At 47.8% G+C, this 18,720-nt stretch overlaps 1 protein-coding gene across 2 annotated transcripts in view; it reads right to left on the bottom strand.

The window, feature by feature from the left end:
• Window positions 1-18,720, bottom strand: part of CPXM2 (carboxypeptidase X, M14 family member 2) — a 147,600-nt gene that overhangs the window by 34,295 nt on the left and 94,585 nt on the right. For both annotated transcript variants that reach the window (XM_003816302.4, XM_034931651.4), the window contains exon 7: window positions 1,882-1,970. In XM_003816302.4, the coding sequence (XP_003816350.1) occupies window positions 1,882-1,970 (89 nt within the window). The remainder of the gene's footprint in view (window positions 1-1,881; window positions 1,971-18,720) is intronic.

The following is an 18,720-nucleotide window of genomic DNA, read 5'->3' on the forward strand; positions in this document are numbered from 1 at the left end:
TAACCTAGCAGACTCCATATGGGGAAGTTGCTCAAAATATTGACTTCTTTCCCATTCCCAGGAGCCAGGAATCCAAATGGCAAATCATTTCTGGCTTGAACACTCTTCAGGATTGATGGGCGCTCTCCTGGACAGTCTCTAGTTGATAACTGCTGAGCTGTGGGATCTCACAGGGGTCTCCCAGTGTCACCCAAGGGGGCTGCACTGATTATCCAAAGGTCCCTCTTGGCTCCAGTAGTGATCAGTCGCCTAGGGTAATGAAGCATACTCCGCTTGCTTTCCTTGTAAGAAAAGAGCCCCAAGTCTCCATGCATGACAACTATTTACAGATAACAGCTACCTAGAGTCTCTGTGCAATTCACTCATTTTAAATGCATTGGGATTTATTGCTTTTGACATTAATTGCACTGAGTTGATATTTGTCTCATTTCTGAGCTCAAGAAGCTGTCCTAAGATGTCCAGTGAGCAAAGCGGAGTTAACACACCAGTGCTCCATAAAATAGAATGGCAAGCAGAGCCATATAAATACCCCAAAAATGTAGAGCAGCAGGGATGATTCACAGCCCTCAAGTCCAAACACATTATCTTGATTTCTGAAGAGCAAGACAGCAAGAAGATTTCTTAGCACATCCCACCTCTAAGTCTGTGCTGACAGGTGTCTGGAAGCTGTGTGTGAGTATCTCAAGTTAGATCACATCAAGACAAACCAGGCTTGTTCATTCCATGGGATTGGAGCTCCGCTTAATTACTCTGACCTCAGAAACATCTTCCACATTTGTAGTGGATGGCTGCTCCCCTCCCTTAGCACCTACAAGCCCTCCCTTTGAGCCATGTTAATTTGCCCTTGGTGAATCCTTGTTCTGTAAATGTATTCAGAAGGACGTTTCTGCATGTTCTGTCTCTTCAGATTCTTAGCTCTCTAAGGATTTCTCATTTGCCAGCTCCTCCCCATGCTTTCTAGCACATGCTGGGGGTGGGCGCAGAACAGGATTTCATAGGCACCGCACTTAGCGTAGGTACTGCCTTTTTAGCTTGTCCTAATAAACACACTGTCCCTTCCCCCTTCTGCACTCGGTATGCAAATGCTGTCAAAAGCTCAGAACTATTGGGTTTCTATAATTAAATCTGGGGAAAAATCTCATCTGGGATTGTCTTTTCTTTCTAAAAATACTAAGAGCTATGAAGCTATTAACCAGTAGTTCTGAAACCTGGCTGGACAGCAGAATAACAAAAAGAGGATTTAAAAATCTGGATCCCCAGGCCCCTGTCTCCTAAGGATTCTACTTTAATTGGCCTGAGACGGGGCTCAATTATCAGTAGCTTCACAAATTTTCCCAGGTGATTCCAATATGCAACCAAGATTGAAACTCTGAGAAACTGAATAATAAGGGGTAATGCTATAGTCTCTCAGTGCTGTTTTCCCATCTGTAGATAACAATAACAACAGTCCCTACCCTTCTAGAGTTATTAGGAGGACTGAACGTGATCATGTATGTAAGTTGATCCTATGTGAATATTTCCCACTATTATTATCTATCTTATCCTAGATCCTTTTTCTTCTTCAACTCTGCATATGACCAACATCCTTAAATCAGTGATAGCACTCAAAAACACAATAATTCTCAAGACCTAGAATATTAACTGAGAAGAACCTGGATTCAAATTGTGTTTCAACAATCTGCCAGCCAGGAAGCCTTCCTCTGGTCACCTGAACCCTGAATCTTGAAATGACAAGCATTTAGTGTGTCTTCAGCAAACCAAATGATCATTCAGATCCCTGATCATCAATTTCTGGGAAAAAAAATTTAAGTGCTTATGGACACATAATATGTTGCTTTTTTGACAAATTCCTGGCATGAGGCTTTGTGATCTGGGTCTTACCTGGCGCATTTCCTTATAGTTGTGGTGCTTAAAATCCAGGTCATCAGTGGTGGTCATCTCGTTCCGGCGGTGATAATAGTTATTAGGATCTAGGGACAGAAACATGATTTTGCATTTACTCCCATCATTCTATCTCCCATGGCATCTCTGTTAGAGACACATGGGGACTGCAGGGACAGTGCAGCCCAATCTCTAGCTTCTAACGTTGGCACAGAGATGAGAAAACCAACCTGCAGGAAGCAACTTAGGAGTCCAAATTACCCAGTGGTTAAGAGTGGAGAGCCAGAATGCCTGGGTTCAAATCTCCGCTCTTCTACTTACATGCTGTATGAGTATGTAAGTGGGCAAGTCACTTGCACAGTGTTTGACTTGGTTTTTTACCCATAAACAAGAAAAAGAATGGTACCTCCCTCAATGGTTTATTTTTAGCATAAATGGGACAAATCTATGCACCTGGCAAGCTGTCGACACTGCATAAATAAATGAGTGAATATCGTGACTACACACACATACTTGGAGACTTCTGGAAGGATGTGGACCCTATAAGCCTTTTACCCAGCATTCATTCCCCTTCCTTCCTTCCTTCCTAAAAAAGTCCTATGTTTGGGAATCCCCTTTTTCCACTTCTAGGAAGATCTCAAGTCTCCAGCTCCAGGGCTCCAACATGACTGGACAATCAGAACATGGCATCTACTGGCCACTGTAATTGATCCAGATTGAAGGGAAAGACTTGATTGACACAGAGGAGGATTGAGTAACAATCTCTCCCCAGCAGTAAGAATGCAGAAGCATGTTGCCCACTTGCTACTGTGGCCATCTGACCTCAAGAAGAACTAGCCTCAGGATGACTTCCGTGATGTGGATGACCCAGAGTAGAAGTCAGAGAACTCCAGTAACGCTAAGAACAACTGAATCAACCAACCCCAGAGCCCAATCTTGGACAAGATAAAGAACCCCCTTTGCAGCTAAGCCAGTGGGAGCTGGGGTTTCTGCTGTGGGAGCTGAAGCACCCTGGCGGGTATAATCAGAATGTGTTAACAGAGCTGACCTTTGGGGACTGGGATTCGGGGGGTCAGGGAGGCAATGTCTGCTCTTCACTTGATTCCCTTCCATACAAATTGACTCCCTCTCTGCATTCCTATAAGCCTGTATGGTTTATATAGTTACAAAACCCAAGAACACAGAGCACAGAGGAGAGGACAGGGAGGAGCAAGAACAAGAAGGAGGGCAACTGGGAAGAGACCACTCCATCTGCCTTGAGGTCCCCCAGCCAGCCTGGTGGCATCTCTGTCAGGAAGACGCCACTGGAAATGTGGTGCATTTCCTGCTCAGTGTTCAGCGCTCCCTCCAATGCAGAGAACCCGCAGCCCTAGGAACCATGTGAGCAATGTGAGAACCATGCAGCTGTCTGTTTAACCCAGTGGCTCCTAGGGCCACTCTAGAGGCAGTGGGGGCAGTAGGGGGCTGAACACTCTGTGTTATGTGGAGCAGCGAGGCCAGATCTGTGCCACCAACTGTGGTCCACAGACCAGTAGCATTGCCTGTTCGCTATACCCAGCCCCGATCTGCTGAATTAGAAACCACATTGCAACAGGATCATTCACAGTTTGAGAACACTCACACATGTTACATACATCTGCCATCAACTGAGCCAGCCCTGTGCCTGCATCCCCACAGCCACAGGTCACAAGTGCCATATCCAAACTGATCGAGGTTCACTTAAAGACTGGCTTCACCCTTGAGAACAGAGGCCACTTGCAACAAGTTAAAAATCACATATAGACCCAAACACTGAAAACACAGCTTTTAATATTCACAAACGGCTTTCCAGTCATGCAATTACAAACAAATAACTGTTATGGGAAGGGAAATAACGTAGGAGTGCAACTGGCATTTCGTCCACACCAGAAAGCAAAGCCATTCAGGCTTAGCCAGATGCCTCAGTGATTTCTCAAGCCCTTTCCTTTTAGGAGTGGAGGCTGACCACACCTCAGGCAAGCTGCCTTCCCTTTGATTTCCAAACCTGCCAGTTTCAAAGCAAAGGCAAAACATGTATTTTGCATTCATTTACACCTAACTTACTCAAGCAGGCTATTTTCTAAGAGCTATTCAACATGCCCTAAACCTTGGGGGCGTCTTTTCAAAGGACTTTAAAGCCCCTTTTGTTTTGGAACACAAATTATGCCTTCAAGGTTCTCAAAAAGGATTGAAGAAAAACTGAGAGCCCTAAGTACAAAAGAGCTCTATGTTTGGCAACATTCTTCCTTCCTCAAGGCTAATAGGGCTTCTGAAAGGTATGGGTACCTTTTCCAGAACTGTCTCAGAACTTCACAACTTTCAGTCACCCACATTTTGAACAAATACTCCCTTACTTGTCCATTTATTCTGATTGGACAAAGTTTTATTGAGACCCTCCCTATTAGGAGCCCAGCACTTAGGTAAGAAATGAGTGAGGACCGAGCCCAGAGTCCACAGACAGAGCCGGTTAGTCATCTAAGCCTGCTATCCCCTGCTTCCTTCTGTGGACAAGAGAAGCCCTTCCTCCTGTCAGAGTTGTTTGAACCAGAGTGACTCCATCTTGAATAGGAGCCGCGGAAAATGAGGCTGAGACCTGCTGGGCTGCATTCTAAGTCACAGGATGAGATAGGAGGCTGGCACAAGGTACAGGTCATAAAGACCTTGCTTATATAAAACCGGTTGCAGTAAAGAAGTCGGGAAAACCCAACAAAACCAAGATGGTGACAAGAGTGACCTCTGGTAGTCCTCAGTGCTCATTATACACTAATTATAATGCATTAGCATGCTAAAGACACTCCCACCAGCACCATGACAGTTTACAGACGCTATGGCAAGATCAGGAAGTTACCCTATATGGTCTAAAAATGGAGGGACCCTCAGTTCCGGGAATTGCCCACCTCTTTCCCAGAAAACTCATGAATAACCCACTCCTTGTTTAGCATGTAATCAAGAAGTGACAAGAAATAGAAGCAGCTGAGTGGCCCATGCCGCTGTTCTGCCTGTGAAGTAGCCATTCTTTCTTCCTTTACTTTCTTAATAAACTTGCTTTCAATTTACTCTATGGATTCATCTTGAATTCTTTCTTGCGCGAGGTCCAGGAACCCTCTCCGGGGGTCTGGAATGGGACCCCTTTCCGGTAACACTCATGTGGGGAATCTATTCCAGGTGCTTCAGATATGCAAGTGTAAGCATGTGACTCAGGAACACACTTCCTTCCTTCAGCTAGGCACTGGCTCAGAGATGATCTCCCAGGATCCAAGCCAGGCCGATCAGATGACTTTTCTCACAGAGCTTGCAGGAGCACAGTCTCTTCTGCTGGAGCCCTTGGAGGGTAGGATGTGAGTGGGAGGTGTTTGTGGCCAACCTGCCAGTCTGCAAGTTAGTGACAGAGGGAGCCCTGACCTCCACACGAAGGCCCTGAAATGTCAGATCTATTCTTGCCTAAAGCCAAAGTCAGACCTGCCCCTGGAATTTTCGCTTATGTGAGCCCTAATTTCTTTACATTTTTCTTAACCTAATTTGAGTAGGACTTCTGACCTTTGAAACAGGAATTCAGGCTGATCCAGTCTATGGGGGCTTTATCCTTACAGAGGGAGCTTTGATCCCTTCCTGTGGTTACTTCTATACCTCCTGTATATGGAAAACTAGCTGATTCCTCTGCAACACCTTAGTTACGTGGATCGACAAACTCCAGAAGTAGCGCCTGAAATGCTCTTTCCAACCTTACTTCCCTTATTAAACTACTCAAGCATTCTGCTCTGTCCAAATTGGTCTACTAATCCTGCCCTGTTATGGGCTGAATTGTGCTCTCCCACCAAAGAAAAGCTATGTTGGAGTCCTCATCCCCAGTGCTTGAGAGTGTGACCTTGCTTGGAGATGGGGTTCTTATGGAGGCTTTTGAGTTCAAGTGAAGTCATTAAGTGAGTCCTCATCTGATAGGGAGATTTGAATGTGGACACACAAAGGGGGAACACCAGGTGAGTGAAGGCAGAGGCTGGGGTGATGCATTTACAAGCCAAGGGATGTCAAAGGCTGACATCAAACCACCGGCAGCTCTGAGAGAGACCTGGAAGAAATTCTCCCTGACAGCCCCAGAAGAAACCAGCCCTGTTGACACCTTGCTCTTGGCTTCTGGCCTCCAGAACTGTGGCAGGATAAGTTACTCTAAGCCACCAGTTTGGGGCACCTGGTTATACCAGCCCTAGGAAGCTACTACCTGCCCTAAACATCTCTGCCTCCTCACCCCTGAGTCCTCCTGTGGTTTTCTTTTTACTCCTCAGAGACCAGAACAGACGTCCGCTGCCCCATAGGGCCTTCTGGTCACCCTCATCTCAGTCATTTCTTACTCCTCAGACATGGTCATAAAAATAAATCCTTCAATCACCTGGACTACCCTTCATCTCCTTTCAATAATCTATTCCTGGGTATCCCTGATGTAAATTCTTGGGAGCCCTCTGGAGACTTAAGAGCTCACTCCCTCACGAAGCAGCCTCTGGTGCTATTTTCAGCCCTGATTGCTAGGAAGGTCCTCCTTTATCAAGCTGAAGTCTACCTGCTGATCTTAATTCTTTCCTCTTCAGCTATGATGACTAAGCCTTCTCCCTTTCACGTACGATTGAGGCAGAAGAATAGGGTCTGGAAGAAGGAAACATAAGGCCGATTCATACTGACTTCCTAGAACTAAATCAAATGGAAACACTTCAGCTATGACAGGAAATATCCTTTCCATTTACAGAGGGCATATACCAAGTAAAGGACTTTGTAATTTTACTTCATCCTCTTCATTTACATAGGGCATACACGAAGTGACCAGTGGAAACCTCTAGAAAATTCTGTAATGAGGCTCTTGAGCCCCTATGCTCAGGCCCGCCCCCACCCTGCGGTGCATACTTTCATTTTGATTTTCAATACATCTCTGCTTTTGTTGCTTCATTCTTTCCTTGCTTTGTTTGTGCATTTTGTCCAATTCTTTATTGAAGATGCCCAGAACCTGGACACCCTCCATCAGTAACATGATGATCCTACAGATTTGGAAGAAATGTAGCCTATTTTCCCCTGAGTTGTCTCTGTTCCTGCCTAAATATCCCTCTTCCCTGCACCGCCCTTATGATGATTTCCATGGCTCTCACTGCCCCGGTTTCCTCCTCTGAACACACTCTATTTTATCTGTTGCTTCCCCAACCTGTAGCACTTGGGACTCTGACATGTGGCCTAACAACAAAGCAACCAACTTGTCCCAGATTTTCCCAGGACTGTCCTGGTTTTAAACAGAAAGCATCGTGTCGTTGGAACCCCTCAGTCCCTGGCAGCCTGGGATGGTTGGTCACCCTCTCCAACTAGCTCAAGCAACTTTGGCTTGGTATCTCCTTTCCTGTGACAACTTAATCATGTGGCTTAAATCACTTTAGCTTCTTTTCTTTTTTTTTTTTTTTTTTTTTGAGACGCAGTCTTGCTCATCGCCCAGGCTGGAGTACAGAGGCGCGATCTCGGCTCACTGCAAGCTCCGCCTCCCGGGTTCACGCCATTCTCCTGTCTCAGCCTCCCAAGTAGCTGGGACTACAGGCGCCCGCCACCACGCCTGGTTAATTTTTTGTATTTTTAGTAGAGACAGGGTTTCACAGTGTTAGCCAGGATGGTCTCGATCTCCTGACCTTGTGATCTGCCCGCCTCAGCCTCCCAAAGTGCTGGGATTACAGGCGTGAGCCACCGCGCGCAGCCCACTTTAGCTTCTTAAGGATCACAGCTCTGACTAGGCAGATGCATGCCTGCAGATGTCTTCTAGTTAAAAATTTAATTATTAATTGATCAGCTTGTTGTTTTGCTGTCGTAATGACCACAGTATATGAGAAAGCAATCTCATGATCCCATCTTGGGCTAGATATGACCTACATTTGGCCAATGCCCATTGATTTATGCAGATGTAGCTTTAATCTTGAAGCAAAAAGCTTTTACTGACTTCATCCTATTGTTCACTGAACACTGCTACATGCTCAGCACTGTGTGAGATGCTGGGGAAATAAGCATGAAAGATACAAGGCCCCCAACCATGAGGGGCTCACTCAAGGCTCGTGGAAGGAGCACACGCATCTGTAGACAGAGACGGACGTGTGGCAAAGGCTGCGTTCCTCTTCATCCTCTGTTTTGGGAAGCATATGTGAGAGAGAGAATGAGAGACAGAGGCCCTGCTTCCAGCTGCCTTCCCTGAAACACGAGGCCTAAGCTCTGTGGCATCAGGCAGTTCAAGCAGACACTGACCCCATACCTGACGGCAAACAACTGGACATTCCCAGGACCCTATGCACATCCACAGGTTGTTTAGAAGTGAGAAATAAAAATAAAATTCTAAGCCCCCAACTGATGGAATGGAACACCTCTTGGCCAAGAGAATCCCAGAGAAATTTGGAAGCTGAGTCCACCACCACAACGGATGGAGACGGGACACATCTCATTATACCCCATTCCTTACTGCCAGTCATTTGGCTTTCTACCCTATGGGCTAAACAGAAACCAGCCCTTTCAAAAGACAAGATCCTTCCAGGCACAGCTTATCTTCCCAAGCACCAAAAAAAGACAAGATCCTTCACCCCTCCCTGAGACGTTGCCTCCTCTATTCCCTTTTTCTTCAAATGTTCACCTATCTTATGTCAAATGCAGATTCACTGGGCACTAAAGTCTCCCAAGGATGTCATCATTTGCCTCAGTGCCAACCTGCCCCCCTTCTTGTAAGGAAAATGTATAAATACTAAACCTCCTGAGAACCTCTTTGAAAAAAACAGCCACAGATGCTTCTGTGACTTGTGTTTCTCCCGGGCACACCCTCCAGCTGGCCCAAAAACCGTGGTGATTTGGGACTCAGGCCACAATCCCTCAGAGGAGGGGAGAGGAAGAGGAGGTTGGCTAAGGCTGGAGTGTCAGTGGTAGGAGGCTCCAAGGTGGCTCCCAGGTGGCTACAGCCAGTTCCCCATGCAGCTGGGCTGTGAGCTATGCTGGGGACAAGATGACAGTGCAGACAGAGATGGAAAAGGGACACAATTGGAAGAGAAGATCTAGGAAAGGTGGAAGGAAGACCCAGGTGGGCTTGGCAGCATCAGAACCCATCTCATCCTCACTCCTGCTGGTACCAGCACCCACACCAGCCACAGCTCAGGACTCCTGAGCCCCAAACCAAGCGCCTCCTCACTACATGAGACTTTTTTTTTTTTTGAGATGGAGTTTTGCTCTTGTCACCCAGCCTGGAGTGTAGCTCACTGCAACCTCCTGAGTAACTGGGATTACAGGCACCCGCCACCACGCCCGGCTAACTTTTGTATTTTTAGTAGAGACGGGGTTTCGCCATGTTGGCCAGGCTGGTCTCAAACTCCTGACCTCAGGTGATTTGTACATGGGACTATTCTTAAAAGAACAGTAAGAATCCCAGATCAAGTCCCATTACTGGGACTTCAAAGGGACCAAGATTTTGGGCTGCTCTGCTTGCTGTTTGCTGCCTTCTGGTTGGGACCTTGATTGAAATGAGTAGGTGCTTGGCTGGGGAAAAGAGGTTCCTTTTTTGGGAAGGTGGCTCACCTGCAACCCAGAAGCCCGGGCTCAGGATGCCAGTGAATGCTCTATCCAGACCGGCAGACCCACAGGCACAGCAGATTCCAGGTTACCCGGAGATGGCGGAGGGGACTGGGGAGTGATTACTTTGGGTTTGTAGCCCCCATTTTTCTAAGAGATGGTTTAATTATTTTTTCTCTCTCTCCTTTTCTTATTCCCCCAGTTCCCCACTTCCTCCTTAGCCCTTTAGAAATGCAAATACAGGCTGAGAGCGGTGGCTCATGCCTATAATCCTAGCACTCTGGGAGGCTGAGGCGGGTGGATCACCTGAGGTAAGGAGTTCAAGACCAGCCTGGCCAACATGGTGAAATCCCAGTCTCTACTAAAAATACAAAAATTAGCTGGGAGTGGTGGCACATACCTGTAATCCTAGCTACTCAGGAGGCTGAGGCAGGAGAATCACTTGAACCCCAGAGGCAGAAGTTGCAGTGAGCCAAGATCATGCCACTGCACTCCAGCCTGGGCGACAGAGCAAGACCCCATCTCAAAAAGAAAAGAAAAGAAAAGAAAAAGGAATGCAAATGCAGCCTTTTACCACCCCCTTCACCAGCCTCTCCCTACAGGGCAAGTTCTTTTAACTATCTGCTCCAAAACAGGTCTGGAGAGTTACAAGTGGATTTACAAACCAAAGCAAGCCTGATATGAAACTTTCCCCCTCCAGGAGGTTGCCTGCCCACAAAGGTGCCAGCAGTCACCAGCCCAATCAACCAGTAGGGAAGGCATCAGAGCTAGCATGAACCCTTCACCCTTGCTTGTTCCCTCCCCTGCCTTTTAAAAGTGCCCGCTTTCTGCTCCAAAAGTGAAGCAGCACATTTAAAGACGAGACGCCTCTTCCCCTAAGCTGGCTTCAGAATAAACCACTTTCTTTATACCAGACCTCACTCTGGGTAATTGGACTCTGCATGCGGTGAGAGCAGGGAACCTGCTCTTCAGTGTCAGGTTCAGGGAGATTTTAGGGGGTGATGACAAAGTTTTGAAACTAGAGAGAGCTGGGGCTTGCACAACATTATGAATGTACTAACTATCACCAAAGCGTACACTTTAAAAGGCTTAGTGTATATTATATGAATTTCACCTTGATTAAAAAAAAAAAAAAAAAAGAAAGGATCCCTGGCCCCAAAGTGCTCTCCAAGGACTGAGGACACCAGAGGTGCTAGGTCACAAGAGATTTTTCTTTACCTGGCACAATGCCAGCCTCCCACCCAAGGAACAGCTGCCATTGTGGCCTTGTGACCACCCCAAACCCCAACATGCTCAGCAGACCCCTGAACAAAGATGGTGTGAGCTGAGCACGAAACCCCTCCCACAAAGAGCTGGCTGTCTGAGGCAGTCACCTTTGTCCAGACCCCATTGACTGCTCTGATGACAAGGTAATTCCTATAGAGCAAGGCCACGAGAGACCCAGGAGCCGCGGACCCCCAGGCACAGCCTCACCTGATCCTGGGTCATCACTGTCAGCAAGAACATCAAACCTGCCGCCCCACAAGGCCCCTCAGAGGGGGCAGCACAACCTCTGTGCTTATTCACTCACTTCCACCCCATTTCCTATGTCCCCATCTCACGACTTCTCCACTGTGGGAGCGGAAGTCCAGGAAACCTTCTGGTTCCTTGGCAGATGCTGCTGTGCCAACAGCCCAGGGCCAATTTGCAGCTTGACTGGCAGGGAAGCTGTCAGGAAAGACAGTTTTCAAGAGTGTGGCTGTTTTAACAGTTTCCCAAGATCATCAACATTGGGCAGCTGGACCACGAAGAGAAATCTCACATTTATTTAAACTTGGTAATGTTAGAAACAAATGCTTGTTCCTTGGTGCTTAAAAGAAGAACCAGCACTCAAAGAATTTTCCCAGCAAGGCAATTTTCCTTCTATAGAAGGGTGCAATGTGCAGATGGAGCAACGGTGAGAGCACACCTGAACAAGGGAGGGGAAGGGGTTCTTATTCCTGATGCAGGTAGCCCCTACTGCTGCGTCGTTCCCCTATTGGCTAGGGTTGGACCACACAGTCTAAGTTGATTCCAATTGGCTATTTTAAAGAGAGCAGGGGTGGCTGGGTGCGGGGGCTCACGCCTGTAATCCCAGCACTTTGGGAGGCCGAGGCGGGCGGATCACGAGGTCAGGAGATCGAGACCATCCTGGCTAACACGGTGAAACCCCGTCTCTACTAAAAATACAAAAAATTAGCCAGGTGTCGTGGTGAGCACCTGTAGCCCCAGCTACTCAGGAGGCTGAGACAGGAGAATGGTGTGAACCCAGGAGGCGGAGCTTGCAGTGAGCCAAGATCGCACCACTGCACTCCAACCTGGGTGGACAGAGCAAGACTCCATCTTAAAAAAAAAAAAATAGAGAGCAGGGGTGCGAGCTGGAGTGGAGGGAAAGGTGGTTACAGAACAGGTGACTCAGGATAATTCAGGTCAGAGCAGGTGACCAGGGGTGACTCAGGATGGAGCAGGTGACTAGGAGTGACTGAAGACGGAGCAGGTGACCAGGGGAACAGATGTGAACTACAGATTAGAACTCATGGAAAAGGTTGTTTACTGAAACTAGGGGCGAGGGAGCAAAGAGAACCAGGAAGTTAAACTTTAAAATGGAGAACAAGGAATAAGAGAGCTGAACATACTGACATACTGATTCTTTGAAGAGAAATTTGGAGTTCACTATATTTAACAGTAAGGGGAAGCTGCCTTCTGCTGCTAGGAGGACAGGCTGCAGCCAACCAGGGCCAATCCCACCTCAGCTGAGAAGGATTCACCAAGAATAAAGGCGTCTCACAGGTACAGACAGGTCTCCCCCATCGTGCCAGGAGAGACGGGGGCAGCAAGTGTGTCTACCTTATCTCAGATTCCCAAGAGTCTGCCTCAGAACAGGCACCCCATACATATTTGATATATGAATGAGTGAAGGAGTAAATGAATGAATGGATGGGTGGACATTCTAATCAAGTTATTTGGGAAAGGCCAGTTATGAAGAAGATGCACTTTCTAGGGCACATGAGGTCTCTAACTGGGGCCCACCTGAAGCTGCGATGCTATCATTATTACCCTATTACCATGACAGAACAGAGAATGGAAGGTAGGGTGGGAGACAGTAAGTTAAAGCCACATCATCAGGGGTGAGGACAGTCACGAGAGTGTGCCATCTTTGAGTCTGAGTATCGGTTTCCTGGGGCTGCCATAACAAAGCACACCACACTCCAGGTGGCTTAAAACAGCAGAAATGGCACGGTGGCTCACACCTGTAATCCCAGCACTTTGGGAGGCTGAGGCAGGCAGATCATCTGAGGTCGGGGGTTCGAGACCAGCCTGACCAACATGGAGAAACCCCATCTCTACTACAAAAACTACAAAATTAGCTGGGTGTGGTGGCACATGCCTGTAATCCCAGCTACTCAGGAAGGCTGAGGCAGGAGAATCGCTTGAATCCGGGAGGCGGGGGCTGAAGTGAGCCAAGATTGCTCCACTGCACTCCAGCCTGGGAACAGCAGAAATGGACTCTCTCATGGTTCTGAAGGATAGAGCTTCAAGGCATCAGCAGGGCCGTGGTCTCTCTAAAAGCTCTAGGGGAAGATCCTTCCCTGCTTCTTCCGATGTCCATTGGCTGCCTGCAACCCTTGGCTTGTAGCCACATCACTCCGATCTCCACCTCCGACGTCACATGGCATTCTCCCTGTGTGCCTCTGTGTCTCTGTTTTCTCTTCTTAAGGACACCAGTCATTGGATTAAGGGCCCACCCTCATCCAGTATGACCTCTTGATTGATAACATTTGTAAAGACCCTGTTTCTAAATAAGATCACATCCAAGGTTGTAGGGGGACCTCCTCTTGATTGATTATATCTACAAGGACCCTGTTTCTAAATAAGATCACATTGGAGGTTCTGAGGGGGACATGAATTCTGGGGACACTATTCAGCCTGGTGCAGTCAGTCGTGGCGAGCCCTGAACAAATGCCCACTGCGAGAGGCCATCCTTCCGAACTGAGCTGCTTCTGTACAGTGAGCAGTGGGCTTCTTGCTGCGCAGCTGAACCCAGGCCCAGAGTTTGAGACAGGCCAGGAGAGAAATCTGTGGTTCCCCATGTGACCTGCCATCTCAACCTCAAATCCCAGAGTACTTTGCACAGGGAGAGGCTTTGGCATTCTTGTTGTGGGAAAAGTAGCGATTTAGCACCATTAGCGAGTCACAGAGAGGACAGAAAACAAAACCAGGACAGGGTTAATGGGGAGGAAGTATCTTCTCACATCTACTCACCACCTATGGGATCTGGTGACCTTAGAAATGAGGCAGCCACAGAACAAAATAGCCAAACCTCAGGCAGGGCAAGGAGGAAGAAGGGGAAATTGGGAAAAATAAAGTGTATTGAGCACTAACCATGCACTGGTGCTCATTTAGTCTTCACAGAGTCCCCGATCAGGAATGGAGGGGCTGCTGGAAACTTACAATCAAAACAAGAGCAGCCTCTTCTGCTTCCTAGGGGAGTAGCAGAGTTCTTCTCACGGAACTCATGGTTTTGAAAGGCAAGGTGCCAGCTAGCCAGGATGGAAGAAGGTCTCTATCAGAAAAAACCCAGACATTCCGCCCACCACCCTAACCCAGAAGCCCCAGAGACAGGAAGCCAGGGGACAGCAGAGACAGAGACCAGAAATGAGGAGCAGAGCCAGATAGGAAAGATCTCCCCAGGGAGAGCACAGTTCTAACACCAGTGTGGCAGGGCAGCGGGCTAGACTGAGGAGGAAGGCAGTGAGCAACAGGTTGGTTCCCCTTGCTGGGATGACAAGAAAACTCAGGAAGAGAAACGCTGATTGCCCAGGCTGCCCCTTTATTATCCCCAGACCTTCTGCAATACTTACGCATACAAATCGGCATCAGAAGGTCTGTTATTCCCACACCTTCTGCAATACTCATGCATACAAATCGGCATCAGTGGAGACTGCTGTTCTAGCACCCAGAGCCACTGGCAGGAAAGACCTAAGGCAACCCAGAGCAGAGCTGGGACCCACAGGTGGTAGAAGACAGGTGGGCAGCCACCCCAGAGCCCCCAGAAACCCTAGGGAAGGAGGAGATTTGGGATTTCCCTTAGGACTGTGAGGAACATTTGTGTTATTTTATTTGAATGTTTTATGAAAGCATGACCACAGAAGTTGAAGGACTCAGCCACACCCCTACAGCGAAGGTATTCCCTCTACTCCATAGGAAAGTAAACCATAGAACATTTGCACGGGCTACCTGAGACCACAGTTGCTGAGGAGCAAAAGTGGAATTTGAGGCTGGGCGCAGTGGCTCACGCCTGTAATCCCAGCACTTTGGGAGGCCGAGGTGGGTGGATGACAAGGTCAGGAGATCAAGACCATCCTGGCTGACACGGTGAAACCCCATCTGTACTAAAAATACAAAAAATTAGCCGGGCGTGGTGGCGAGGGCCTGTAGTCCCAGCTACTCAGAGGCTAAGGCAGGAGAATAGCGTGAACCCGGGAGGCGGAGGTTGCAGTGAGCCCAGACCATGCCACTGCACTCCAGCCTGGGCGACAGAGCGAGACTCCGTCTCAAAAAAATAAAAAATAAAAAATAAAAAAGTGGAATTTGCACCCAGGTCTGAGCTGAGCCAAAGCTCATGTCCCTTCTGTCCACCAGGCTTCTCCTGAAAGGGGTGTGAACTCATCTGCTTTTTAAGTCCCTAGCAACCAGAAGGGCTCAGCTGGTACTCAGCAACTCCAATAAGCTTGTCTATGCCCATCAAAAAGACGCTCGCTGATGACATCACCCTCAGCAAAAGGAGGCCTAGAATGAGGAAGCCAATGGCTGCTTGATGCCCTCTACCTAATTCTTATCTTTTTAAGAGTCCAGGCCTGGGGATCAAATGAACGATCAACCCATTGCCACAAGAGGGTATTCAGACTACAGGCCCGACTTTGCAAGCAAAAATGGAAGGGAGCAAAGCAAATCAATTTATGTACAAAGTCTTGCACCCATGGTGACCCAACAGAGCAACAGACCATCCTTTCTCCAATTTGTTCACCTTGATGATGGGTGGGGTGGCTGGCTGAAACATCACAGTTTAGCAAGACAGGTGGTGGCCTTACAATTAAAATAGCTTTTCAATAATTATGAACTAGTGAACATGGGCTGGGAGGATGTGTGTATCAGGAGGAAGGATACAGCGTGTCACCTGCTCTTGGCCGACTTGGAGGACTGACTCCCAGGCACTGCCTTTCGGCAGCTCCTCTGTGCTTGAGGGAGTGGCTCCTGTCCACAGATCTCTGTGCCCATCACTAGGTTCTGTGAGTCACACCCAAGAACCCTGGACACCTCAGTGCTGTACAGAGGGAGGACAGTCGCTCAGACCTGGCCAGGAAGACGAGGTGGAAAGAGTGACAACTTCCTCCAAAGACATCAAAGCCCCACACATTCATAATATAAGCTACTGGGCAGTTCCAGGGGCTCAAGCACTGCCACCCCAGTATCTTGAAGGTCATTTTCTAGGATGCTGGGTGCCAACGCTGTAGCCTAGTGGGGTAATCATGTGCAAAGCTCACCTGGTCCTTTTAAGAACCAGGCAGCATGTAATGCAGTGCCGTTTGCAACAGCAAAATCTCTGAAAACCACCAAGGCCATGACCATCTGGCCAGTCAGCTGGCACAGTTCTTAACTCGCTTTTTTTTATTGTTAAAACTTTATCTTCAGAAATCTCCCCAGGTTCTGATAAGCATAGATATTCAGTGCAAAATGGACTAGTCCATTTGACCTTAGAAAAGAGGACTTTCTTTTATTGTTTTTTATTAATAGCAATCAAATTATTTTTATTTATTTATTTAAGACCGTGTGTGTGTGTGTGTGTGTGCATGTGTGTGTGTATTTGAGACAGGGTCTCACTCTGTCACCCAGACTGGAGTGTAGTGGTGCGATCTCGGCTCACTGCGACCTCACCTCCTGGGCTCAGGTGATTCTTGTGCCTCACCCTCCCAAGTAACTGGGATTACAGGCACCCGCCACCATGCCTGGATAATTTTTGTATCTTTAGTAGAGACGGGGTTTCATCATGTTGGCCAGGCTGGTCTCGAACTCCTGACCTCAAGTGATCCACCTGCTTCAGCCTTGCAAAGTGCTGGGATTACAGGTGGGAGCCACTGTGGCCTGCCAAATTATTTTTAATTGTGGAAAACTACACATAACATAAAGGTTACCACTTGACCATTTTTCCAGTGTATAGTGCAGTAGTGATGAGTTTATACACCTTGCTGTGAAACCACCAGCCATCTCCAGAATGTTTTCATCTTGCAAAACTGACAGTCTGTACCCATTCAACAACTCTCCATTTTCTCTTACTTTTGAGCTTTAAAAATTCTATTAATAGACCATGGTATATGGTAATTCATTTTTCAGCTCAAAAATTTCTGGAAACATTATGCATAGAGTCTTAAAAAGCACCAGCACCCTCATCCGCCCCCACCGGAGAGTTCACAGGAAGATAGTGAAGGAAGAAAGGGACAGAACAAAGAGACACAGAAGCAAAGGTAAATGAATGTTTCATGAGAAAGAGGCCTGGAAAGTGCAGACTCGGAGAGGCTACGTTTAAACCACGAGGTCACCTTGGGTCATCCCTGGCTCTGGCCTCAATAACTTTTACAAAGGAATCTCCCTAGCACCGGGGTGATAAGCAAGACTCGTTTTGGGCCCCTGAGCTGCCCCATCCTTGGACATGATGACCCCATCAGGCAGCATGCGTGAACAGCCGCTCCCCTCTGAGCAAACTGCTAAGTAACTTCTAGAAAAAAAAAATGGTCCTCAATATTTGGGGGGTGGAAAATAGAACCATTCTGAGTCCATACATGAATTCAGATTTCACAGTGTAACCCTGACTTTGTGAGGGTTTAAAGGACCTCCAGGGCCCATCTTCAAACACACACACACCAAGAATAACTTCACAGGGAAGTATTTATTTCATGAGACTCTCATAGGCTGCCTTTTTGCCCTTTGCCAACAACAGATGAGTTCCTACCCGCAGAGAAAAGCTGCGGCCCTACTTTTTCAAGCAAGCAGACCAAGGCTGTGCTGAGCAGAATAGGAGAGCAAGACTCCTGGGCTGGCATCAAGAGGGCCAGAGCCCATAAATGCCTCCTGAAGATACCTGTGCCCACAGTCGCCCTGTGCTGGAGAGCCCAGCGGGTCCAGGATGCCGGGACCAGTCCTGAGGCAGTTCCTGCACCAGCCCGCCACAGAAGGAGGCCCACATCCACGATCAGGCCTTCCACATTCTCTCTGCATCGGCCTTGAAACTGGGCACATTCTTTGTACCAGCAATCCTATTTATTATAATCTAATTTCAGGAAATAATTGTGGACACACACAAAAGAAGGACAGAGCAATAAGAATGTTCTCTGCGGGGTTGTTTACAGAATCCAGTGATTAGAAACAACTGAACTTCCAACCGTCTGAGGCAGATTGAAAACATGGCATTTTTTCCACGGGCTAGGGGAGAAGCATCCCAAAGACAGATGGTCTCTAATGGTTTTGATGACATAAAAAAACTTGCACAATCGAATAAGTACACGTAAATATAAAACACACAAAAAATATGACCAGTGTGAGGGTAAGCAGTTAGGTAGATAAATCTGTCTTTCTCACCAACATGAGGTTTGTATTCTAAAAATCTGAGGTTGGCTAGCAAGATCATGAATACTACGGGATTGAGAGAAAAACAATTAAATGACCTTCAGTATGCTTCAAAAATACAGGAAATGTAAGTTCATGAAGAGGGGGTTACTACAGAAATAGCATCAGAGCTGGTACCCTGCCCCAGGCAGTGCTGGGAGGGACTACGAGTCCCATAGGTAGCCAGCCCTGCACCTCACACTAGGCAGGAGTGGGAAGGCCTCACTGGAGAGTTTGGGGGATGAGCGACGACTGTGCCCCATGTCCCCACGGCCTGACTGCGTGGGTGGACTGCGGGTGAACAGGAATGTGAAGTTTCCTATAGGCCCCATGAAGTGATGAGGCCCTGTAGGGGGTGATCTCAGGCCAGCCACCTTCTTTGGAGATGTGTGGTCAGGATGAAGAGGCTGCAGCCTGCAGGCTCCATCTAGGCACAAGCTTGGAATGCCTGAAAGGCTGAGACAGAGCAGCCTGTGCAGAGAAGACATTACCAAAGATGCAGGTGGCACATGTGAATTCAAACCCCCTTTCTTCAAGCCACCCCGAGGTCACCCCCAAATATCTCATGTGAAAATAAGGCAAGTG

This window comes from Pan paniscus, chromosome 8 (genome assembly GCF_029289425.2).
Source record: "Pan paniscus chromosome 8, NHGRI_mPanPan1-v2.0_pri, whole genome shotgun sequence".
NCBI classification, from domain to species: domain Eukaryota; kingdom Metazoa; phylum Chordata; class Mammalia; order Primates; family Hominidae; genus Pan; species Pan paniscus.